The sequence below is a fragment of the Panthera leo genome, chromosome A2, assembly GCF_018350215.1.
Source record: "Panthera leo isolate Ple1 chromosome A2, P.leo_Ple1_pat1.1, whole genome shotgun sequence".
NCBI lineage: Eukaryota > Metazoa > Chordata > Mammalia > Carnivora > Felidae > Panthera > Panthera leo.
This window is the reverse complement of record NC_056680.1, coordinates 144,405,478-144,432,551: the sequence shown is the minus strand read 5'-3', so window position 1 is coordinate 144,432,551 and position 27,074 is coordinate 144,405,478. Positions and strand designations below refer to the sequence as shown.

The 27,074-nt window shown below is 38.9% G+C and overlaps 2 protein-coding genes across 6 annotated transcripts in view; one reads left to right on the top strand and one right to left on the bottom strand.

Annotated features, from left to right (window-relative positions):
• Positions 1–27,074, bottom strand: part of NRF1 (nuclear respiratory factor 1) — a 142,856-nt gene that overhangs the window by 105,564 nt on the left and 10,218 nt on the right. The window lies entirely within an intron of this gene.
• Positions 2,439–3,319, top strand: LOC122211282 (60S ribosomal protein L7-like 1). Its single transcript, XM_042924419.1, has one exon. It carries the CDS (start codon positions 2,474–2,476, stop codon positions 3,215–3,217), a length of 744 nt encoding a protein of 247 aa, XP_042780353.1. The 5' UTR covers positions 2,439–2,473; the 3' UTR covers positions 3,218–3,319.

Sequence of the window (27,074 nt, the reverse complement as noted above, 5' to 3'; positions counted from 1 at the left end):
AGTCCCATCCCTCCATCTCAGACAAGCACAAAGGACACTTTTATTTCAGATCCTGCTTTCTGTGAAATATAGCATTGTTGCCTGGCGGCCTCTGTGCTGGGCCTCAGTCCTCCTGGATCTGCCTTTCCACAGCCGACATTCAGTTAAAGCGGCCTCTTAGATTCTGGCGGACCGTTCAACGCATCATTTTTCTCTTGAGATAACTACGCTAACGCTGGTCTCTGGAGAAAATCATGAAGGAAGAAAGGTCAGTACTACAGATGGAGGGACCTGCAAGTCAGGCATTCTCTCACTCGTTTTACAAATATTCACTGAACTCTTATCACGTACTCCTAGATTATTTTAGCAACAGCAGTCCAAGGAAAACTATGGCTGGCAGCTCTTAACTTTTTATTTTTAGTTAAAAAAATGTATTGTTATAGAAGCAACTGTTTGGGCAATTGAGAAACACAGGTGAGAGAAACAAAAAAGAAACAGGAGTCACTACAACCTGCTGAGATGGCCCCGTTACCAAGTTACCAATTTGGCCTATGCTTCTAGCATCCCTCTTCCCCCTGTGGCGGCGAAGCTTCTTATATGGTTGCTTTTGTTTCCTTCCTTTTAAAAACAAAAGTGTGGCTACAGTGCATATCCTATTTTACTTAAGATTTTATTTTTAAGTAATCTCTACACTCAACGTGGGGTTTGAACTCACGACCCTGAGATTAAGGGTGGCACACTCCACCGACTGAGCCAGCCAGGCGTCCCAAGTGCACATACCGTTTCATAAATATTTTAAAATTTAATACATAATAAAATTGTTCATGTTATTAACATTTTCAGACCATTTTTTAACGTTTACAGAGCATTCCCCTGTAAAACTGTACACTGGGTATTTTACTAATTCCCTAAAGTCAATGATTTAGGTTGTTTCCAAGTTTTCACTATTATAAACAGCACTGTGATGACAATTCTGATATTCAATAAATATCTGTTCAATAAATAAGTAGACAAGTGATTTGCTGAGCTAAGTCTTTGCATATACCTGATTATGTCCTTAGTTTCTAAAGGACATGAAACTTTGTTTCATCATTATAATTCTGGACTTGCTATCATAGCAGGCATGGAAAGGTAATGCAGTAAAAACAGCAACCGAGACATAAAAGTAAGCACATACCTGGCAGTGGATGGAGGACAGAATGAAAATACTAACCTTGACAATGAAAAATGGAGGTATGGCTCCCAGAAGGTAGAATATAGGAAGAGGGAAGTAAGTGCAGGGGTACTCACACCATCTTACAAAATGACAAGTTGAGACCATATTGAAAGTTGATGGATCAAAAAATAAAAATTTTATCTCTTAAAAGTTTAAAGATAACTAATCAGAGTCTAAAAATAATATAAATATCAACTAATGGGAGATGGAGAGAGAAAGAGGCAGTAAAATTGAGTTAGTTCTTATTTTTCATATCAAAAAATCTACAAGATATTGTCTAAAGTTGATGACTAAGGAACAGAAGTTTATACATATTAATAAGCCTTATCAAAGTGACTCCAGGAGAAGCTATAAATAGAAATAGTGGGGGCACCTGGGTGCCTCAGCCGGTTGGGCGTCCCACTTGGGCTCAGGTCATGATCTCATGGTTCATGAGTTCAAGCCCCACATCGGGCTGTCAGTACAGAGCCCACTTCAGATCCTCTGTCCCCTTTTCTCTCTGCCCATCCCTCGCTCGTGCGCTCTCTCAAAAATAAATAAATGTTAAAAAAAAATTTTTTTAAATAGAAATAGTGAAATGTTTTTTTAAATATTTATTTTTGAGAGAGAGAGAGAGAGAGAGAGAGAGACAGCATGCACGAGTGGGGTAAGGTGGCGGGGTGGTGGAAACAGATGATATGAAGTGGGCTCTGTGCTGACAGAAGAGAGCCTGATGCAGGGCTCAAACTCACGAATGGTGACATCATGACCTGAGCTGAAGTCAGTCACTTAACTGACTGAGTCACCCAGGTGCCCCAGTGAAATAGTTTTTAAACATGGTCTTTAGATGGTAAGGCTGGGGATGAGAAGAAAAGAGATGAGGCAGGAGACATGTTTTTTTCATCATAAGCTTCTCCCTCCTATTCGATTTTTTAACATCGAAAAGTTTATGATGAAAAAAACATGTCTCCTGCCTCATCTCTTTTCTTCCCATCCAGATGAAGTTTGGTTAAAGAAGCTGTAACTACTGGGGTGCCTGGGTGGCTCAGTTGGCTGAGTGTCCGACTCTGGATTTTGGCTCTGGTCATGATCTAATGGTTTGTGGGTTCAAGCCTCATATCGGGCTCCATGCTGGCAGTGCAGAAGCTGCTTGGGATTCTCTCTCTCCCCCTCTCTCTCTCTCTCTGACTCTCCCCCCTTTTTGCACCCCCCCCCCCCCAATACGCTCATGCTCTCTCTCTCTCAAAATAAATAAATAAACTTTAAAAAAATCTGTAGGGTAGCCACAGCTTTGGAAACATGGCAGAGCAAGAGCAAAGAAAAAAGATTCCTTTGGTTCCAGAAAATCTCCTGAAAAAGAGGAAGGTGTATCAGGCCCTTAAAGCCACTCAAGCGAAGCAGGCACTTTTGGACAAGAAGGAGCAGAAGAAAGGAAAAGAGGTCAAGTTTAAGCGACTGGAATGGTTCCTACATGATTCCTGGCGGCAGCAACGCGACAGGGTGCGCCTCAGACGACTAGAAGTGAAACCTCACGGTTTGGAAGTGCCGGATAAACATTCCTTGGCCTTTGTTGTACACATCCAAAGGATTAATGGGGTGAGTTCACTGGTGCAGAGGACCATTGCAAGGCTTCGCCTGAAGAAGATTTTCAGTGGTGTCTTTTTCAGAGTGACCCCCCAGACCATAAAAACGCTGCGTATAGTGGAACCGTATGTGGCCTGGGGATTTCCAAATCTGAAGTCTGTCCGGGAACTCATCTTGAAACGTGGACAAGCCAAGGTCAAGAATAAAACCATCCCTTTGACAGACAACACAGTGATTGAGGAGCACCTGGGGAAGTACGGTGTTATTTGCTTGGAAGACCTCATTCATGAAATTGCCTTTCCGGGGAAGAATTTCCAGGCCATTTGTGACTTCTTACGTCCTTTCCATCTCTCAGTGGCCCGTCATGCTACCAAGAATAGAGTGGGCTTTCTCAAGGAGGTGGGCTTACCAGGCTATCGAGGCGAACGCACCAATCAGCTCATTCGGCAGCTGAATTAAACCCAGAATATCTGAAAGCACAGCACATTGGAGGTGTGTTTTGTCTTTTGGAATTGTTATCAGTATCTTCAAAGAAGATATTTTCTGCTATACCTTCAGAAACTAGAGGGGGGGGGTGGAGTCAAGGAAAAGATGATGACGTTCCTGGCAGGCACGTCTCATCACAGCCCAGTTCCAAGAAAAAATTCCAGTGTGTTTTCCACGTTGACTACACTGTCATCCCTTAAGTCAGCAGAGGACTCATGCCATGGAAGAGAGAATCCTGCTACGTCACATCTTCCATTCTGGGGTTTGATGTTAGTAAACGAGTATCCAAGCATGAATACAAGACAGCAGTGGACCACGCTCAGGGACATACTTGAACCTGGGGGTTCTTGGGGCTTTGTTTTGGAAGGAATTTAAAATATAGTTACAAAGAAGAGCACAAAAAAAAAAAAAAATCTGTAACTATTCACTTTGACTCCCATTGACTATATCCTTCGATCCTTTTTATTTTTTTTGAGAGACAGCATGCGAGTGGGAGAGGGGCAGAGAGAAAGGGAGAGAAAGAGAATCTTAAGCAGGCTCCAAGATCAGCCTAGAGCCCAATGCGGGGCTCGATCCCACAACCCTGGAATCACGACCTGAGCCCAAATCAAGAGTCAGACGCTTAACTGACAGCCACCCAGGAACCCTCATATCCCTCTACCTTGATAGCTAGTCACACTCAACTGCCCACAGAGCTTTCCTTTAACCAGAGGCAAACTTAAAAATACTTAAGACCTTGAAGACCATCTAGTCTGATTTTTCTCATTTTACAGATTTAGTTGAGACCCAGAAGAGTTAAATGAATTACTCAAAGTCACATCTCTAGTTGGTGGCAAAACCAAAATTCAAACCCACATCTCTTGCCTTCCAATCAAGTGCTCCTTTCGTTCCATCAGAGACCTACCCTTTGTCCTGGAGTACAATCTATTATTGGCTTGGGCTCCTTAACTGCTAATCCCACACTACTATGTCTATATCTTCAAGCCAAAATGTGGCTTTTACTCAGGGTGCAGTGAATTTGTATCATAATAAATTTGTATTGTAAATATGCATGTTGGGAGCGCTTGGGTGGCTCAGTCAGTTAAGCATCGGACTTCACCTCAGGTCATGATCTCTTGGTTCGTGAGTTCGAGCCCCACACCAGGCTCTCTGCTGTCAGCACAGAGCCCCCTTTGGATGCTCTGTCCCCTTCTCTCTGCCCTTCCCCCACTCATTCTCTCTCTCTCTCTCTGAAAAATATATACACTTTAAAAAATTACAAATATGGATGCATATACTTTTTCAAAACTGCACCTGCAGTCACCCACTACAATGCCTCCTGATGCCCCCACCAGCCCTGCCTGAAAGGATACAGCTACTTTGAGGACTGGCCCCTAAAGCCAAGAGGCCTGACAGCATGCTTCCCAGCCGCAGGAGTAAATGCATGGTTTCCAAAGCTCCGTCTTTTGAAGCAATGTCTTCTGTGAGCACCGGGGTGGACAACTGATTTCATGTTTTTCTTCACCCAGATTAAATGATTTAGCTAACTATCCACTCTCACTTTTGGCAGATGGAAAGAGAACAAAACTGATTACAAATTTTGAGGAAAATGGAGAATTGTGCACATTATTTTTATGTTTGTGATGATTATGTCATTTTATAAAAATTGTTTTAAAATCAAATTTTAAATCGTATGAAAGTCCCTATTATTTATATAGATTATGGAAACATGGAAATAAAAAACATGTAAAAATGGAGACCAGACCAATCACTGGAAAGCAAGTATATGCAGAGCAGTCAAGAGCTAATAACCAAAACGCCAGTATCTACTGTATTTTCCATAAATTGTACACAATTTTCGGATGGTGTATGCATTGTCTTACTAATTTAAAATAAGTAATACTGGATGGTTAAAGAATGGTTTGGGTGAACTGAGGCTAGGAGACAGTCAAGCCAGTCAGGTAAACTAATTCAATGGTCCGTGAGGAAGCACTCACAGGCACCTGAGCTAAGACAATGGGGAGGCAAAGCATGTCTTAACTATTTAGGTGGTGAAAATGGAAAGGACTTAGTCAACAACTGGCTGTGAAGAGTGAGAGCAAAGTAAGTCCAGTGTGATGCCCACATTTCCGGCAGGTTTAGTGAGTGGCTCATTAACCGAGGCAAGGAGAACAGAACAGCAGAGGAAGACAGTTCATGACAATATTCACATGAGCTCTCCGAACAGACACCCACAGCTGGAGCTGTGATGCAGGTCTAAGTTCGGGATTCACCAACAAGGAGATGGCAAAGAAAGCAGACAGCATGAATACAACTGACCAGGAAATGAATGTAATCGTTGTAAATATGTAAGGCTGGACAAAAAAAGAAGCAAGGAAACTTGGGGAATAATCAAAAGGTATATACAGGAGGAAAAAACAGTAACATACAAAGAAGAATGAGAGGGTTAGAAGAAAAAATGAGAATCAGAAGACAGTAGTGTCAGGGTAGCCAAATGAAGGGAGAAGTCAACAATACAGTGAAAGAAGAATTGAGATAACGACTTGCCAAGAGATTCAATACATTTCATTCATTCAACACATACATGATTATTACCTACTATGTTAAGCACTGATGCAGACAGAGGAGACAGCAGTGACCAAAACAAATCCCTGCCTTCTTGGATTTTGCATCCTACCAGAGGGAGAGAAACAATCAACAAAAACTATGCGCGTGCGCGCGCGCGCACACACACACACACACACACACATATACATAAGTAAGTTAACAACAAAACTATATATATATATATATATATATATACACAACATATATAAATATATATATAAAACATATAAACAACAAAAACTATATGTTTACGTATATATACATAAATAAGTTAATATATATAAATTATATATATAATACGTATACAACAAAAACTGTATATATATACATACATACGTACACATATACATAAATAAGTTAACCACTGGAGAGATTCGAGAATGTGCTCTATAAATTACTATGTAAGTATTCTTTCTTCATCCTCTTTTCTTTCTTTCCCTAAAAGCTGCCCTAGTGTAAACAGAAAGAAACCAGAACCTGGAGTCAGAAATGCTTGGTTTTGATTTCTAGTCGCATAACCTTGGGGGAAAAAAAATTGTAAAATTTCCACAACCTTCTGTTTTATCATCTGCAAAACTGAGAATGATAATGCCCACCTCATAGGGCAGTAATAGCTAACATTTATTGAGTCCTTATAACTATATGCTGGATGCTTTCCTAAGACTTTTACATATATAATCTCATATAATCCTCAACTCTATGAGGTATTGTTCACTATTATCCTCAATGACGTAAGATAAAATGAGGCACAAGAAGGTCAAGTTAATTGTTCTAGACCAAACAGGGAGTAGCAGAAACAAAATTTAAATCTGGACAATATGCACATAGCTTTACAGTTTACAAAACGTGCTCACATCTCATTTTGTTTAAGTATTAGAAAAAATGAAATTGCTTTCTGTAGATCCAAAACAGTCAAATCAATTTCATATGGTTCAACTTTAACTATTATGCTATAGACACCTTAAAAATTGAAATATGAATTTTTTTAACTGTAAAGCACTATGGAAGGTATTATTTTAGGCAACAACAAATAGAACCACACTAAGAATTATTAATACAGGGTGCCTGGGTGGCTCAGTCAGTTAAGTGTCTGACTCTTGGTTTCAGCTCAGGTCATGATCTCACAGTTACTGAGTTCGAGCCCTCTGTCGGGCTCTGTGCTGACAGTGCAGAGCTTGCTTGGGATTCTCTCTCTCTCCCTCTCTATCTCTCTCAAAAATAAATAAATAAACTTTAAAAAAGAAAAAAGAACTATTAATACAACTGTGACACTGAAAGTAGTATGAAAGGGATCAGACTATATATACAGAAATCCACTCAAACTGGACATCAATAATCAAGAGTCAATAAAAAGCCCATTATATATATGTCCATTATAAATAACCCACATTTCTATTTGCAGTCTTGGTATTTTGAGCATTAATATTCTGAAAGGTATGGAGAGAATCTCAAGCAGACATTATTTTCCCCCATGGCACTGATCACCATCTGATGTAATATTTTCTCAGCCCATTAGAAAGTAAGCTCACGAGGGCAAAGAGTTTTCTGTTTTACTCAGTGCTGTTCAGAAACTATTCAAAGCTCACAGTAATCACTCAAATTCATTTGCTGAAAAAATTGAGAAATTAGAATTTCCTAAATTACTTGGACAAGAATACAGGAAATACATTTTAAGACACAGATAAATAGTACTGAGATTTTGTGATGTAAACAATAACAAATAAAACCATCTTTCCCAATGGCATACGATAGTAAGTAACAGTTTCTACCCTTAAACATTTCAGAAAGTGTCAGACATCCAAATTTTGAATACTACCCATTCAGAAATAAAAATCCCCACATTTACTTTGTGAGTAATCCATCCATTAAAATAAACTGTATCTTGAATTACTTACAAAATTAAATTTAGGATTGCATATAATCAAAGTTACAAACAGTAGTAAGAAGGAAAAAAATCATCTTAGAATCCTAGATTAGAAAAGGAAGTTAGAGAAAAGTAAAAAAGCACATATGTTTCAGGACTGAAATAAATGAAATTTAGAAAGTGGTTGAATATAAAATTTAAACGACTTCACTTAAAACTGGGAATAACATTTCCATTTTAGAATTTGTTTAACCTGTCCAAGATATCCCTAAGCTGATGGGAGGAGGGGGAATGCTACCCTAAGTTTCTAAAGGAACAAAAGCTCTGTAAATAACACTTACGCTATATTCTCTATTCAAAAAAAAACAAAACAATTTTTTCCATGACTATCAAATGTTGCATCCATTTAGAATAAGTCTTTGAAGAGTTATAGAGCACTGTACGAAGAATAATCATCCCGTAAGAATAACATTTTTTTCACTACATTTCCCAATGTGATCTTTGGTAAAATTCTAAAAAACAGAAGGGGAAAAGGGACCATCAAATGTAATTTACCATATACATTTATGAGCAGCCACTTGGCCTTGGCCACAATAGATATCCTGCAGCTGGCTGTCAAACCACTAAAAGCTGCTTGTCACCCACCTTCCTAATCTCTTAGAACTAAGCTCACTAAGGTCAAAACAAGTCAACTGCCTTTCTCACCAGCAGTAATATACTGGAATAAAAGTGTCAAGTACAATTCTGACTGCCAAGACTTTGTTCTTAGGAACAGACTTGCAACTATTAAAGGCGACATTAAATTAGAGCTATTGCCTAAAAGAAAAGGACTATCTACATCTGTAGCTTAATTGGGATAATATTTCTGAGGTCTTGATCGGTAATCAGACCAGAGGAAAGAGAACCAACTGGGGGGGAAAAAAAAGCAACAAATATCACAACCCCCAAAAAGAGTGAATAAAGAGTAGACTACTTAAAAAAAATTACTATGCCAGTAGCAATATGTAAGTACAACCAGGGTTATACTTTAGAACTGATTCCATGCGTTATACAACAAGGAATATTCACTCCAACCTAGTATAGGAGGAATACTACCGAAGTATTAATAAAGTGTGAGGCAGACGAATTTGTCCTGACATAGAAAATGTCCACAATATATGTATGAAATTAAAAAAAAAAATAGATGATAAAAATCCGCTAGAATGAGTGTGGTCTCACTAAAAAAAAAAAAAGTATAGATATGGTTATGAGCAAGCAAATTAATCTAGAAAGATATACTGAAACTATTAAGAATGCTTCTGTGCAGAATGGAATTATGAAGACTATTTCTTTTATATAATTTTTTCCCTTTAAAACAATAAGTATGTAATTACTTTTATAATGGGGGTGGGGGTGGAGATTTCTAGGTCTAGGAAAGAAAAGACAAACACGGTAATAAGTCTCTCTCTCCCCCTTTACCAAAGGAAAAATCTGAGGATGGCCTCCAAGCTCATGAAGTCACAAAGACACAGTCTAGACTGTCAAAGCTGCATGAGGTTCTGTGGGAATTCTTTAAGCAGAATCCTACGTGGAACCTGAAAACATAGGATAACAGTAGAACTTCTCCTATTGAAGGAGCTGGGAAACACAGACAGCTATACACACTCACCCTCCTCATCTCCTGCAAGGCCTTCTGAGGCTCCTTAGGACCCCACAGAGCACAAGTGGAAACTCCCCGATTAATGCAAGTCTTCCACTGTGCAGTTGGGAAATTGACCCCAAGGATTAGTTTCCTGTTAAGGCCTCTGCCTTACAGACTGGCCCCAGGGTCATTTTATCTGCTAGTCATGACAGACATAGTCCCTGAGCCGTTATCTTTTTAAATACATACAGAATAGTTTACAGAAAGTGGAAAAGATAGATCCATTGGCTCCAAAATACCAAAAGAACACCGCAAAATAAAAATTAATGTAGAAATGTCCAAAAAGGAAAAAGGAACATAACGGTTCTTGCTATTCAACATGATTCAAGACACAACTTAGTGGCTTTGCAACTGTGTTTTTCTACTGTCTGAGGGTCATGTTTAGCCATACATATCCATCAAAGTAATGGAAGCTGGAATCTGCCACTGAGATAAAGAAGTGGAAACAAGGCAGCAACAGGACAGTTTGAGACTAAAATGTCAGAAAAGGTACGTTGGTCAAGTAGGAAGGTCAAGTAGCAAGTCTAGTGATGCAAGAGATAGTGAAGTCCACCCTTGAAGGGTAAAATCGAATTCCATAGACTCTCAACAGCCTAAAAATAATAAACAAGGGGGTCCTGGGTGGCTCATTTGGTTAAGCGTCCGACTTCGGCTCAGGTCATGATCTCACGGTTGGTGGGTTTGAGCCCCATGTGGGGCACTGTGCTGAGCTCAGAGCCTGGAGCCTGCTTCAGATTCTGTCTCCATCTCTCTGCCTCTCTCCTGCTCGTGCGCTCTCTCTCAAATATAAAATAAAAAACAAAAAAAATAGATACCTTAAAAAGAAATAATAATAAACAAAATCTCATAGGAGGTATTTTAAGAGGGATAAACATACCATTCTGAACTTTGGTCTAAAAAAAATCATTGCAGGAAAACATAGGATGATAAAGACTTGTATCATTATCATACACACAAAAAAGTTCTGGGGTGCTGGGGCACCTGGGTGGTTGTGGTTAAGTGTCCAACTCAATCTTGGCTCAGGCATGATTTCACAGTTTGTGAGATCGAGCCCTGTGTTGGGCTCTGCACAGACAGCATGGAGCCTGCTTGGGGCTCTCTCTCTCTCTCAAAACAAACAAACAAACAAACTTAAAAAAAGATTCAAGGGTTTGGCTCACACTAAACTTAGTATGGAAATGAACATAGGACAAGTAACACATATAAATGTGGATAATCAAAGGTGGTTTCTGCATCAGCCTGACCACAAGTTAGTTAACATACAGTGTAGTGTTGGTTTCAGGAGTAGAATTTAGTGGTTCATCACTTACATGTAACACCCAGTGTTCATCCCAACAAGTGGGCACTCTACTTTTTAAAGATGTGGAAAAATCCAATATTTTAAGAAACAGTTGAAAAAAAATAGAGATGTCTAAGTCTAGAGAAGAAAGGGCTTTAGGAAAATGACTTCCCAAATATTAAAGGGCTGCCATAAGGAAGAGGAATTATAAATGGGGTGTATGGCCCCAATAAGAAAAAACAGGCCAGAAGTTAGGGTAGGAAGGGCAGAATTCTGGTTAACAGATCGTTTATCTAACAGGGGTGTGAAGACAGTGAGTTGTCAGAAAACAGAAGTTCTCCTGTCACTAGACACCTGCCTGCAAAGCACACAAAACCACTTGGGGGCGCTGGAGAAGTGGGCTTGGGCACATCAAACTAGTATGCAGAAACTAAGGGAGCAAAAAACAGATTCTGCACCATGGGGTCCACCGTGGACTATATCAGGGAGGCTGTCCCAGGCGAAATGGATACATACCCCAAATAAACTGTGATTCAGTCCTTGCTCTTCACTTATTGGGAGAATATAATTTTTTGATCTATAATTCTACTGTATTTGGGGGTGTGTACAAATGTACACACAAACAGAATCATGCACATAGTATAAAATTAGCTCTAACCAAAGGGTTAGTCTTCTCTGAGAACTGTAACAGTAGAAGCTGAAAGACTTTCCTAGAGAAATGTAGGAAAACACCAAAACTCTTCTGCTATCACAGTCTTAAAACATTTTATACAGTTTCCTTAGTAACAAATTGCAAAGGAAAGCAGGTTTTATTAACGCACTGCTTCATCTTTGAAGATTATGTAAAGTGAAACTGATAACGTAACAACACCTTTACTGAATGCTGTAATCTCAGTCACCCATAATATAGCCAAGAGAGCCTGGGAAAGGATTTTAGTTTTGACTTACTTTGCCTTTTTAATTTGTGTGCTATTCTAACAAGTGTAGTGCTGATTTCCCGGGCTAACACAGAGGTGGTAAAGCAAGGCAAAGAGGGTAAGAACAAAAAACGAAAAGCAGACAAGAACAAAGTACCACGAGCTGGTGTGATGGAGGGACAGACGGCCCTAGAGACCTCACCTGCTTATAAGGGCATTATCCTATCACAGAACAAGCATTCTTCTACATATCTGAGTAATGTGTTTTTTCACAAAACATGAACAACCTAAAATACATACGGCAGTAACTCTGGAAGACAGTTTGACAGTTTATTACAAAACTAAACATACTCTTACTATGTGATCTAACGATTACACTTGTTGGTATTTAGCTAAATAAGTCGAAATCTTATGTATACGCAAACACTGGCACATTAATGTTTATAGTAGCTTTATTCATAACTGCCAAACCAGGATATCCTTCAATAGGTGAATTAATAAACAAATTGTGGTCCACCCAGAAAATGGGATGTTATTCAGCAGTAAAAAGAAATGAGCTATCAAGCCATGAAACAACATAGAGGAACCTGAAGGGCACAATGCTAAGTGAAAGAAGCCAATCTGAAAATGCTACATACTGTAATAATTCCAACTATATGACATTCTGTAAAAGGCAAAACTAGGGAAACAGTAAAAAGATTAGGGTTGGGAAAAAGGGAAGGAAGGACCACAGGGGATTTGGGGGCACTAAAACCATTCTGTATGATACCATAATGGATGACACATCATAATACACTTGTCAAACCCTCAGGCTGTACAACGTAGTGAATCCTAATGTAAACTATGGCCTTTCGTTAATATTGGTTCATCAACGGTAAGAAATTTACCACACTAAAGCAAGATGTTAATAGAAGGATGGGGTGGCGAGGGAGTATACAGGAACTTACTATACCTTCCGCTCCATTTTTCTACTAAAACTGCTCTAAAAAATGAAGTATATTAGTTTTTTAACTATATGTCAAAAATCAATGTTCTCATAAGAAATCAGGGTAAAGGTGGGGGACAGGAACTTTCAGGCACAGCCAGGAGTTCCTCTAATCCTAAATCACCATAGCCTAGAGTTACATATGCTGAATAGTAACATATATGTGATATTTATTTTCATGGTTTATATATATTTATTCTTAAAATATGGTTTATATGTAAAATGTATACATAGCTTATAGTTTATAATAGTTATACAGTGCTAAATACATTTGAATGTATGGAGTGTATGGTGGTAAGAAAGACTGAAGAAACCCGGGGGTGGGACAGCTTCATCTCATGAAGAGATGATGTTGCTTGTTACAGCTTTCCCAACACTGCTAATAAAGTTCAACTAAAAAGTGCACAAGAGTTCAAACAGAGGCACTGAGGCCAAAAGAAGTTCCAATACAGTTCAGTAATCAGTGCATTCCACAGTGAAATCGAGTTGCCAAGAAAAGATAAAATTATAAAAAGTACATAGTATTCTGGTTTAAACTGTACAGAAATACACATTGTAGGTGCTTTTTCTTTAAGACTTTTTTTTGGGACACCTGGCTGGCTCAGTCAGTACAGCATGCAACTCTAAATCTTAGGGTGCTGAGTTCAAGTGTTGGGCGTGGAGCCTACCTAAAAAAGGTTTGGTTTTTTTACTTAGTGTTTACTCTTGATGTTGTATGGGTTTAGACAAATGACATATCCATCACTATATGATACAGAGTATTTTCACTACGCTAAAAGTCTTCTGTGTTCTGCCTATTCGTTCCCCCTATCTCCACCACTGATCTTTTTCCTTTCTCCATAGTTTTGCCTTTTCTAAAATCTCATATAGTTAGAATCATACAGCATGTAACCTTTCCAGATTGGCTTCTTCCACTTGGTAATATGCATTTAAGGTTCTTCCACGTCTTTTCATGGCTTGATGGTCATTTCTTTTGAGTGCTGAATAATATTCCATTGTATGGATGTACCAGTTATCAATTCTTTCTTTCACAGATCTTGCCTTTGGTGTTGTCCCTAAAAAGTCACCACCATACCCTTGATCATCTAGATTTTCTTTTTTTAATTTTTTAAAATGTTTACTCATTTTTGAGAGAGAAGAGAGAGAGAGAGAGCGAGCATGAGTGAAAGAGAGGAAGACAACGAGGGAGACACAAATCCGAAGCAGGCTCCAGGCTCTGAGCTGTCAGCACAGAACCCCACATGGGGCTTGAACCCACAAACCGCGAGATCATGACCTGAGCTGAAGGCAGACACTTAACCGACTGACCCACCCAGGCACCCTGATCATCTAGATTTTCTATGTCATCTTCCAGGATTTTTGTAGTTTTATATTTTAAAACATTTAGGACTATGATCCACTTTGAGTTAATTTTAGGGAAGGGTGTAACGTCTGTGTTTAGATTTTTTTTTTTTTTTTTAGATTCATTTTTTGGCATGTGGATATCCAATTGTTCTAGCACCATTTGTTGAAGAGGTTCTCTTTGCTCCATTGTAATGCCTTTGCTCCTCTGTCAAAGATCAGTTGACTATATATATGGGGAGCTATTTCTGGGCTGTCTATTCTGTTCCATTGATTTGTCTGTCTATTCCTTCAATACCACACTGCCTTGATTACTATAGCTTTACAGTCAGTCAAGTAGTATCAGTCTTCCAACTTTGTTCTTCTCCTTCAATATTGTGTTACTTTTTTGGGGTCTTTTACCTCTCCATATAAACTTTAGAATCAGTTTGTCAGTATCCATAAAATAACTTGCTAGGACTTTGGGATTGCACTGAATCTATAGATCAAAAGGTGTTTTTATTAAAGCAAGGGGACAGGACCTGTGCGATCAAGTTATGACATCCTGACAATATTGAGTCTTCCTATCCATGAACACGGAATCTATCTCTATTTATTTAGTTCTTCTTTGATTTCTTTCATCAGTTTTACAATTTTCCTCATATAGATTTTGTCCTTATTTTGTTATATGTATAACCAAGTATTTCATCTTTTTCATTTTTTAAAATAAAAAATGATTAAAACCAAAACAGTACTTATGTTTAAAGATAAGCATCACTTATCCAGTAAATTTGTTCAGTATAAAAATCTCTCATGTAAGTTTAAGAATACGTTTAAAGATAAGCATCACTTATCCGGTAAATTTGCTCAGTATAAAAATCTCTCATGTAAGTTTAAAATATGCTCACAGAGACAGAGTGAGCAGGGGAGGGGGAGAGAGAGAGAGAGAGAGAGAGGGAGGGGGAGAGAGAGAGAGAGAGAGAGGGAGGGGGAGAGAGAGAGAGAGAGAGAGAGAGAGAGAGAGAGAGAGAATCCCAAACAGGCTCTGCACTATCAGTGGAGAGCCCGATGTGGGGCTAGAACCCATGAACCATGAGATCATGACCTGAGCAGAAATGAAGAGTCAGACGCTTAACAACTGAGCCACCCAGGTGCTCCCAGATGTCTTTATACAGTGTTTCTATACTAAAAAGTATGCCACAATATATGGTATAAACAGTAAATTTACCAGGTGTATGTCTAATATATAATGCTCATTCATTTTCTATTTCCAACAAAGAAGCAACTAAAATGGAGTTACAGCCTTTATGTGGCTGTTTTGCAATTCTGTGTAATCAATAAAACTGTATTACTTATATATTAAAAGGTAACACAAAATACATAAACTTAATTAGGAAGGGGGAAAACAAAACAAAACACACCCAAATATTAACTGTGGCATCTCTGGATGGCAGGGCTACAAATATTTTCATTTTTGTACTTTATTTTCAAAATTCTCTACAAAGATCACATATTACTTTCACAACTCCATTAAATCAAATATTTACAGCATGTTAAATGAGCACACTATAACTACATAGATCAATAAAGATTAATTCCTTGTGTAAAATTTGAAAACATATAAATATTATGTCTTTTCCATTGATACAACACATAAAGGTTTTTAAAATGCGGGAGAATGATAAACACCAAATTCAGAATAATGGTCGAAGCTGGGAAGGACGGAGTCTAGGATGAAGGAGTGAGTGTCCAGGAGGCTTCAATAATACCTATGATACTTTATTTCTTAAGCTGGGTAGTAGTACACTGTATTCATTATATTGTTCTATATCCTTCTTTATGCCTGAAGTATTTCAAAATTCTTTTAAAGCAGCAGCTACACAAGTCACGCCAAAGCAGTATTTAACCCCGATCTCTTCAAACTACTTAAATGGAATATGATGCTAGAGGATAAAAGAGAGAAATGTATCTTTTATAAGTGAGAACATTCTTGGGCAATTTTAAAGCAGAGGTTCTGAAAGTGGGTTTTCATGTGTATTTGTACAAGCAAATAAAAACTTGAAATCTATATTCCATAAAGTATCTGCAGCAAACATTCTAATCTGTACCTTGCACGTAGCTCAAAATTAAATCTGTCCCATGTAATATATAAATTATTTGTAGTATGGCCTCATTTTACATTTCCACTTGCAACCCCATTTTAAAGCAGACTTCTTCCTTTAGTCGGTTTAAAAACGGTAGACTTTAAAGATGTAAAAATAAGATTAATTTCTGAACTCGTATTTTCCATCTTGGTGGATTTAAAATGGATTCTTCTTTTTTTTTAATCTTATTAATGTTTAATTTTTGAGAGCGAGAGAGAGACAGAGCGTTAGCAGGGAAGGGGCAGAGAGAGAGGGAGACACAGAATCCGAAGCAGGATCCAGGCTCTGAGCTGTCAGCACAGAGCCCCATGCGGGCCCGAACTCATGAGCTGTGAGCTCATGACCTGAGCCTAAGTCGGCCGCCCAACCGACTGAGCCACTCAGGTGCCCCTAAAATGGATTCTAACCAGGACATGACATCTCCCACAAAAAGCGCCACAGAAGTGGCTCACATAGTAACACAACCCCTGTATTAGCTACATCCTCTCACATTTGTTACATAGCTATGATAATGACAAAAGTTTAGGTAATGGCCTATCCCACCCAAGTTTTTCCTAGTCTCCACTATAATTTGAATCAAGAACTTTCAAGGACAGAAGGTAAATTCACAAGATCTTTAAAGAAACTCCTTAAAGTAAATCCAGTAACTTTTAACGTGAAACCAAAAAGTGTACTATTATGATTGTTAGAAATGCCTTCGCTTATCTCTTACGATCTCTGCCTGAGATAAAAGTCAAAGGTTTTAAAAAGTAAGGATGGGGGGTGGGTAGGGAAAGACCTGCAAGGTTTAAGAAGAACTAGTACTGTTCTTCCCCATTTCCACCTTCAATGTCACCGCCCATTCCTACAACCTAGCCCTAAACCAAAAATAGACTGTTACAAACAAATCACCAGATAACAAAAGGAGTACTATTTATTTAGCAAACTGAAATTATCAAAGTAGCAAGATGGATTGAGGCTTCCTTCTACACTAAAAGAAAAGGATATATCGTGCTGTTTTTAGAACCCAATTCTCTGCCCCAAACAAAAGGAGAAAACAATAGTCCATAATCACAATAGACTATTCATCAGACAGGCTCCCTTAAAGGGGGAAAATGACTCAATTAAAACTACCTACCTGGATCTGCAGTTTATACGAACACAAGACTTTTATTTACTATTCTTCATAAAAAGTGACTTGTTTTTAACATTCACCTTCTGTAACCGTTTTTGAAAAGATTTTACTAGATCAAGCAGTGACCCATTGAAATTTAAATGACATGTTTGCTTTTCAGATCAAATCCATGGACTTGAGGATCCTTTCTTAGACCACTACAAATTTAAGGACCCAAAAACTAGAGGACTCCTTAACAGAAGCCTAACAAGGCTGGAATTGTTGGCTCCGTAGGTACTTGCATGCGTGTATCCGTTCCCTGTGCTTCTCTGAAACCAGGTTAATCCTGATTTTAACATCACCTCATATTTAGTTCTTTATTTCATAATTTGTATTTACTAAATATATTATCATCAATACCTTCATTTGACCATCTTATCCTCAACAACTGTGGAAAAGCTGCTTATTCAAGACTACCTACATTATTTCACTCACCAAGTTTTGTCCTGTTTAAATGTCATATCACATTCACTAAACAAATATCCTTTAAGCACCTGCTCTGTGTAAAATCCTGGAGCAGAAACTGAAGAAGGACATCTGAATAATTAGTTTAACCCTCAAATAGCTTATAGCAGTAGTTCTCAAAGTGAACCGTGGAACCCTAGGACCCCTGTGACTTTTTCAAGGGATCCATGAGATCAAAACTATTTGTGTAGTAACTGTGATACTGTGATTTACAAGAAATATATATTTGGTCATCCAAATGGGGGATGACCATTATAGTTAACATACAGTGTTATATTAGTTTCAGGTGTACAATATAGTGATTCAACAATTCTATACTGAGTGCTCATCACAGCATCACAGTAAGTGATCCCTGTCACCTGTTCCATCCGCCACCCCCCCTCTATTAACCATCAGTTTGTTCTCTACAATTAAGAGTCTGTTTCTTGGTTTGTTTCTCTTTTTTTTTTTTTCTTTGTTCATTTGTTTTGTTTCTTAAAGTTCACATGAGTGCAATCATTTGGTATTTGTCTTTCTCTGGTTGACTTATTTCACTTAGCATTATATTCTCTAGCTCTCCTCATGTTGTTGCAAATGGTAAGATTTCATTCTCTTTTACAGCTGGATAATATTCCATTGTGTGTATATACCACATCTTCTTTATCCATTTATCTATGGATGGACACTTGGGCTACTTCCATATCTTGGCTATTGCACATAATGCTTCAATAAACATAGGAATGCATGTATTTCTCTGAATTAGTGTTTCTGGGGGGTGCCTGGGTGGCTCAGATGGCTAAACGTGCGACTTTTTTAAAATTTTTTAAATGTTTATTTTTGAGAGAGACAGAGACAGAATGTGAGTGGGTTAGGGGCAGAGGGAGAGGGAGACACAGAATCTGAAGCAGGCTCCAGGCTCTGAGCTGTCAGCACAGAGCCCGACACGGGGCTCGAACTCCTGGACTGTGAGATCATAACCTGAGCTGAGTCGGATAACCAAGCGACTGAGCCACCCAGGCGCCCCTCGTGTGACTCTTGATTTTGGCTCAGGTCATGATCTCAGTCATGAGATCAAGCCCCAGGTAGGGCAGCGCTGTGCTAAGGGTGGAGTCTGCTTAAGGTTCTCTCCCCTCCTTCTTGTGCCCCTCCCCTAATGCTCTCCCTCAGGGGAAAAAAAAAACCCAATTTGAATTAATGTGGGGTTTTTTAATGTTTATTTATTTATTTTTGAGAAAGAGAGCACAAGCAGGGCAGGGACAGAGAGAGGGAGGACACAGAACCTGAAGCAGGCTTCAGGCTCCGAGCTAGCTGGCAGTTCAGAGCCAGACTGAGCCACCCAGGGGCCCCATAAATTAGTGTTTTTGTATTTGGGGGGTAAATGCCCAGTATTGTATTTTGATCTCTGTCCACAGTTCCTGCCTCACAGCTCCTAAAACCCTTATAATTTCTGGTGATAACGTTGACCAACCAAACTATCTTTCTTTTGTTATGTTATTTAAGGTGACTTTGGGAGTCTACAAAAGGGCAGGGAAGAACTTTTGGCCCCACCCCCACCTCCAGGAAGGGGGAGAGGGGCTGAAGGTTTCATCAGCCAATAGCCAAAGACTTAGTCAATCATGACTACATAACAAAGCCTCCATAAAAACCCAAAGGACTGTGTCCAGAAAGTTTCTAGGTTGGTGAACATATAGAAATGCTGGGAGAGTCGCACGCCTGTAGAAGGCACGGAAATCCCGTGCCCTCTCCGCCCTCTTCCCATCCCTTGCCCGATGTCTCTCTTTACCTGGCTGTTGATTGATTTCCTTTGCTATATCCTTTAATAAACTGGTAAAAATAAATGTTTCCCTCAGTTCTGCGAGCCTCTCTAGCAAATGAGTAAAACCTCGTGGGAATGTCTGATTTACCGCCAGCCAGTTAGAAGTATAGGTACAAAATGGACTTGTGATTAGCATTCTGAGTGGGAGGGAGTCATTGCAACCTCCATCTGCAGCTAGTTGGTCAGAGGCACAGGTAACAGCCTGGGACTTGTGACTGGTGCCTGAAGTAGGGGGCCAGGGGGCAGTCTTATGGGATTGAGCCCTTAACCTGATGCTATCTCTGGGTCAATAGTGTCAGAATTGACTTGAATTCTTGGATACCCTGCTGGTGCCCAGGAATTGCTTGGTTGTATGTATAGGAAACCACCTCTCCGAGACACACACACACACACACACACACACACACACACACACACGCACATTAGAACTGGTCTCAGGGTGCCTGGGTGGTTCAGTCGGTTGAGCAGTTAAGCTTCTGACTTCAGCTCAGGTCATGATCTTGCAGTTTGTGAGTTTGAGCCCACATCGGGCTCTCTGCTGTCAGTGTGGAGCCCACTTCAGATCCTCTGTTACCCCGCCCCCCCTCAAAAATAAATAAAAACACTAAAAAAAACACAATTGGTCTCAGAACAATTTAACAGCCAAGACATGTGCCTTTTTCACTGTGCTTATATTTGCACAAACGGTGTAAACTCAACGGTAGGGTAAAACTACTGCCACCTTAGCACCATATATACTGCATCGTTATGTGCACACAGTAAAACAGTCGATTTTATTGAAGAACGTGTTGATGAAAGAGTAAAAACTATTAATTTTATTAAATCTTCACCCTTGAGTTCTTGTCTCTTGACTCTTCTGTATAACCAAATGGAAAGTATTCATAAAGCAATTCTGTGTTCAGAAGCATGCTGTTTCAAAAGCAGACGTATCATGCTTTGAGCTGCAAACTCAATTAGCTATTTTTTTCCCCAAAAACACCATTTTTATTTCACTTCAAAGAGCTTTACTTTACTTCACTTTACTATACTTCAAAGAGCAGCTAATAAACAAACTATATGGTTATTCAGACCTGGAGAAAGGACAAATATTTTTTCAAAAATAACAAGTGAGCCTGTCACTTCAAGGAAAATAACCGACAGTATTTGTTGCCAATGATAAAATTGGGGGATTTCAAATGATAATTAGGATTTTGGAAAACTTGTATCTGCCACGGTGAGCCTGATAGCTTTCTCTTACTTTTAAAAAGCCTTTTTGGAAAAGATCCGTGGTAGTGTTAATGAACATGATTTTTGTGACAATAGTTGGAAGGTATGCCTAACTCAGTAAACTGATATTTTCCAAATTGACCAATGTATGATGTTATAAAATCATGCATGGGTTAAAAGATTCTTTCAAAGTGTATGAGAAGCCAATAGACTGGAGCCAAACAAAGTACAATTATGGTTTCTGAATCTCCACGGCAACTCACCTTTAAGAAATTAATATTGCTGAGTTTTGGTGTAATATCAAAGAAGAGTATCCACAATTATCCTAAAAGGCTCTTAAAACGCTTTTCCCTTTTCCAACTACATATTTGGTATGAGATGGGATGTTTTCCATATATTTCAACCAAAGCAACATACTCAGCAGACTGAATGCAAAAACAGATAGAATCCAGCTGTCCTCTGTCAAGCCAAACATTAAAAAGATTTCCACAAACTGTAAAACAATACTCATCATTAAATTTTTGTTTTGGAAAATACAGTTTTTTCTATAACATGTAGTGTGCACCATTATTTTCAAATTAATTAATAAACATTTAAAAATTGCTGTTTAAATTTCTTATACAGTAAATATCAAAAGTTATAACCCACATAAACCTCAGTAATTTTTAAGGATATAAAAGGGCCCTGAGAAAAAGATTAAGAACCAGTATAATAAGAGAAAAAAATAGAAAACACAAATCATAACCCAAGGTCAAAAGTGTGACCACCGTCACGGACCATCTGTTCTTGGGCATCCCAGCTCTTCCTAACTAGGCCTGTGCTACCTACCAGGCTCATGAAGTAATTTATTTGGCCCTGCTGTCGATATAATCAAAAATGAGTAAGTCTTTAAGCAAGCATAAAAAGGGCTTAAGCAATACCAAGATAACATGTTAAACCAATCTGAAGTGATAGTTTTTTCTTTACTAGTTTTCTAAATAAATGGCCCGAATTAAATTGGTTTTATTTCTCTGGTATAAACTTAGCCTATAAAGAGAAGTCTTTCACAAAGGACTATATAATATACAACTCCACTGGAAATGCATCCCACACAATCAAATTAGTAATGGAAAGCCATGGAATTTGGTTCCCTGCCTCTCAACAATAGGGAAAAAAACCCCCTAGAAATCCTACACTGGTGCTGGGGATCAGGACACAAAAGATGTCATTCCAAAAAGGGGGTGGAAGGGAAGCACTTTCTAAAGGACCATATGCACATAAGCAATCATTTGTGTTTTTAAAAAGGGAGATACAAACACACTTTTTGCTTAGCCTACCTTAAAGGATACACAAGAAACTGGCAGTGGTGGTGATTTCTGGAGAGGGAGACTGGAAGAGAAACTCATTTTTTCCACTGTATTCCTTTTATATTATTTGATCTTTTAGCCATGTGCATATAAAACTTATGCAAAATAAATATTTTTAATTTTTTAATGTTTATTCATTTTTGAGAGAGAGAGAGGAAGGAGAACACAAGTGGGGGAGGGGCAGAAAGAGAGACAGAGGGAGACACAGAATCTGAAGCAAGCTCCAGCTCTGGCTGTCAGCAAAGAGTTTGATGTGGGGCTCAAACCCATGGACCACAAGATCATGACCTGAGCCGAGGTCAGATGCCCCAGGTGCCCCCAAAATAAATATTTTTAGAACATCACTTGTACATCATCCATTCCTCTAGTCTTTTATCTCAAATGCAAATTCCAAACACTACTAGTAGGTATGGAAATCATTAAATGCATATTTATCACATAAGCAGTGGACACACATTTCATATACCTGACAGAAGAATCAAAAGCAGCCTGTCCATCAACCAAGACCTGATTACAGAAGGAGCACCTAACAATGCTATCCACCTGCCCGGCGTTGATATAGTTGCTACTTCAATGGCAACTTTTTTCTTTTTTATATTCACTACAGCATTTGCTTTAAGAAATATTCTCGGAATACCACCAGAGTAGGTAAGTCTAAAGACTCCTTTAAACCACGCAGCAACATAAAATTCAGAATAGAGCTACTACTATGCACTAGGCACCATGACTTGATAAGGTAACACTCGTAACACACAACATAACGCGTAACAATGTACACCTGGGTCTAAAACCTAACTACACGCTTTGGATTTAATAGTTACACCAATAAAAAAAGATGGAGGTTTTAACCAATTTCCCGGTTTAACAAGCCAATCTTATGATGTGGCTACAATACACATATTCAAATGTGGGCTTATTAATCATAGTGGCTACACAGTGCCCAGAATACAAATACCCACTGTAGTTTGTACTTATCAGGCCAATCTCACAACTCGTGCTGGGTTCTAGGCCACACATAACATCTAGAGACCCTAACAAAGCACAGTAGGGTCAGGATAGTTTGATATGTGGAAGGCAACATTTAATGAGTTAGCTATCATGTGGAAAGTACTTCACATGAATTTTTTTTTAATGTTTATTTTTGAAAGAGTGCAAGTGGGGGAGGGGCAGAGAGAGAGAGACAGACAGACAGACAGACAGACAGAAAGACAGAATCCGAAGGCTCCAGGCTCTGAGCTGTCAGCACAGAGACTGACACAGGGGCTCAAACTCATGAAACACAAAATCATGACCTGAGCTGAAGTTGGATGTTTAACCAACCGTGCTATGCAGGTGCTCCCTTCACATGAATTTTTCTTAAATCTTCACATTACCAATGATACAGGCATTACTAACCCTGTCTTAAGATTACAGAGATTCAGACTCAGAAAGGGCAAGTAACATGCTCAAATTTGCACGCAACTTAGCATTAACAGGATTTAAACCCAGAGCCCCTGTAACAGATTGAATGGTGGCTCCCCAAAAGGTAAGTCCGCATCCTAATTCCTGGAACCTGCGAGTGTTACCTTATTCGGAAAAAAAGGGTCTTTCAGATATAACTAAACTAAGCATCTTGAGATGAGGAGATCACCCTGGATTACCCAGGTTGGTCCAAAATCTAATGACAAGTGCCCTTATAGGAGTGAGGCCAACAGAGATTATACAGAGAGTAGCTCACAGAGGCATATAGCCACAAGTCAAGGAAAGCTAGCAGTCACCAAAAGCATGAAGTGGTAAAGAAAAGATTCCTCCCTAGAGCCTCCAGAGGGATTGTGGCCCTACAAACACCTGATTCCTGACTTCTGGGCTCCAGAACTATGAGAGAATTTCTGTTATTTTAAGGCACTTACTTTATGGTAATTTGTTATGGTAGCCCTAGGAAACAGCCCCCTCAACTCTTTCCAGCATACCCCATTACCTTTCCAAGAAGGCTGAAGGTCCCAGGGACACTTAAACCAAGAGACAATTCAAAAGGGGCACCTGCTCAGTTGGTTAAGCATCTGACTCTTGATTTTGGCTCAGGTCATGATCTCACGGTTTTGTGGGATCCAGCCCCATGGCATCAGGCTCCACACTGACAGTGCAGAGCCTGCTTGGGATTCTCTCTCCCGCTCTCTCTGCCCTTCCCCCCACTTGCATGTTCTCTGTCAAAAATAAACTTTTTTTTTAAAAAAAAGGCAACTCAGAGGACTTTATAAAGAAAATATAAAATATTGATTTGGGAAGTCCTAGAGAACAAAAGGTAGGACCAGCAGGGAAAACTTACAGGGAGAAATTTAAGTTTTCTAATTTATGTCTTAAAGATTAAAAATTAAACAGCCTTTGTTAAGTAGTAAATTTCCTATCATTGGATGTGTTCAAGGAGAGACTGATGATCATGTAACTTTGGGGAAGGGGGTGGCTTAGATGACTTAGAATCTGGTTCCACCCGGCGTTCCCAGAAATTATAAAGTATTAGATGGCACCACAAAGTGGTAATAAGGTAAAATATTAAATGAATTTTGCAATGTTTCCACAATCATTCAAATAAATACTGACTGCTTGTTACATTGTCAGGCACTGTGGTTGATAATGGACACTATGTTTGTATCTATGATCATGAAGCTTTACAAGCCGGTGGGAAAGACAGACATGTATCGAGTAATATACAAACAAATGTAAAATGACACGTATAACACACATGGTAAAGTGCAAAAATGAGGGAGATCTGAATAAAGTTCCTGAGGAAATTATGCTCGAGGATAGACCTCAAAGTCATAAAGACCTCAAAGTCATAAAATGTATATGATTTTACTAAAAAGAGACGAAAGGGAAAAGCTTTCCAGGCAGAAGGAACACCAGCAGGAAAGACCTTATAGTTAGGGGAGCATGACTGATACAAAATGAGTCCAAAAGTTACCAGGTACCACATAAAAGAGCTTTGTCTTCATCCTAAATTCAATGGGGGAAATGACCAGAGCTGTGTATTTAGAAAAGATCGATTCATTCTGGCTGCACTGAGGAGAATGGACTAGGGCTTAGCCAGAGTGGATGCAGGTAGACCAGTCGGAGGTTATTCCAACAGTCCAAGAAAGAAACCATAGCAACTCAGACATAAGTGGTAAAGGTGAAATGAAGAGGGCAAATTGAGTTTAGAGAGTTAAATAAACTTTCTAAAGGATTTGGTGGCACTGAAAGATGAAAGTTTCTAAGAAACCAGATGAAATGGTGGTACCATTCACTGAGGTGAGCCAGAGCTGAACAGGACCAAGTTTGATAAGGGAATTTCATTTTGAGAAGTGCTTCTGAAGCATCCAAGAAATGCCAACTGGGCCATTGGATATAGGGTTCTGAAACTTCACTGTAGGCCGAATCTGAGTGTGCATATTTACATGGAACAACTGCACAGACTTTTATCATTAAGGGAAACCAGTTATTGTTACAAAGTAATCAATTCTCTTAAAAAAATTTTTTTTAACATTTATTTATTTTTGAGAGAGAGAGAGAGAGAGAGAGAGAGAGCACGAGCGGGGGAGGGGCAGAGAGAGGAGACACAGAATCTGAAGCAGGCTCCAAGGCTCTGAATTGTCAGTACTGAGCCCGACACAGGGCTCGAACCCACAAACTGTGAGATCACGACCCGAGCTGAAGTCAAACACTCAACTGACTGAGCCATCCAGGCTCCCCAGTAATCATTATTCTTAAAAAAAAGATAATTTCAAAATCATGCTAACCTAAAAGACAAGAATCACTACTGTACTCAAAGCCCTAAATTACTACTAAACAAAGATTACCTATTTAAAGGGCACTGGATATTTGGATATATACCACTCTCTGGCTACAAAATGGATTTCTTCAGAATAAAGACAATTCATCTTGGTGGACTCTCAACTTAGAATTAGCTACTGTTCTCAAGTATTTTGGACACAAAAACTGAAAACAAGTTTAACAGGCAATAAGTTTGTACGTATTATTCTCAGATTTTCTACCTCTCGCTGTCTGGAAGACATTGATTTAAGCATCTTTTTTTCAAAAAAATTTTTTTGATGTTTATTTTTGAGAGAGTGTGAGGAGAGGAGAGGTAGAGCGAGAGGGAGACACAGAATCCCAAGTAGGCTCCAGGCTCTGAGCTGTCAGCACAGAGCCCAACATGGGGCTTGAACCCTCGAACCAGGAGATGATGACCTGAGCCAAAGTCGGACGCTTTAACCAGCTGAGCCACCCAGGCGGCCCTGACTTAAGCATCTTAACTGTCAGGTATAGTTTTTCTCCTAAAAAAGATTCTAATCTTCAAAGTAAAAGGGAAGAGAATAAACAAACTTTTTTCTTCTGACACACACTTCCACAGGCTTTACACTATACTTGCTTGAAAAAGGACTAAATTGCTTTGGACATTAGTTGCCATAACTAAGGAACTATTTACCCTAGGTTTGTTTTCCATTTTGTATAAAATACAAAAAGCAAACCAACTACCAGAGGGATTAAAGACAGACCTAAATGAGAAGGCAGGAAAATTGGGTTATGTTACCAACTGCAAAGAGAATCCACTGTATAAAACCTTTAAGGAAGTTAACTTTGAGAAAAATCAAGTTATTTTACATAAAATTAGTATTATATATACCACGTCCTTCACTGAGGGGAAGCACAAATGAGATTACGTAACATTTTATATTTGTACACATATTTAATTTTATATGTACAAAATCTTTTGAAATCCCCATGATGCTTAAAAACCCAAGTATTAATACTTCTGTATTATACTACTGATGCTACTAATATCTAATTTGTTCTCAATAAGAACAGAAAGACTCAGAAGGTCCCAGGGTAAAATAAAAGAACCAATAATATATTGAGATGAACTTGTTCACTTCAGAAACTACCTTGCAAATAGACATCTTAGCTCAGGAAGTATGAGAGCAGGGTGGAGAAAAAACGAATTATTATGTGAATGAAATTGAGGTTAACCCAGGATTTAGCTTTCATTCTTCACTAAGTAAGCTTTCACAGGCAAGCCCTTTCGCCCTTACTCCAAGTTATCCTTACCTCAGCAAAACCACACAGAGCACGAAAC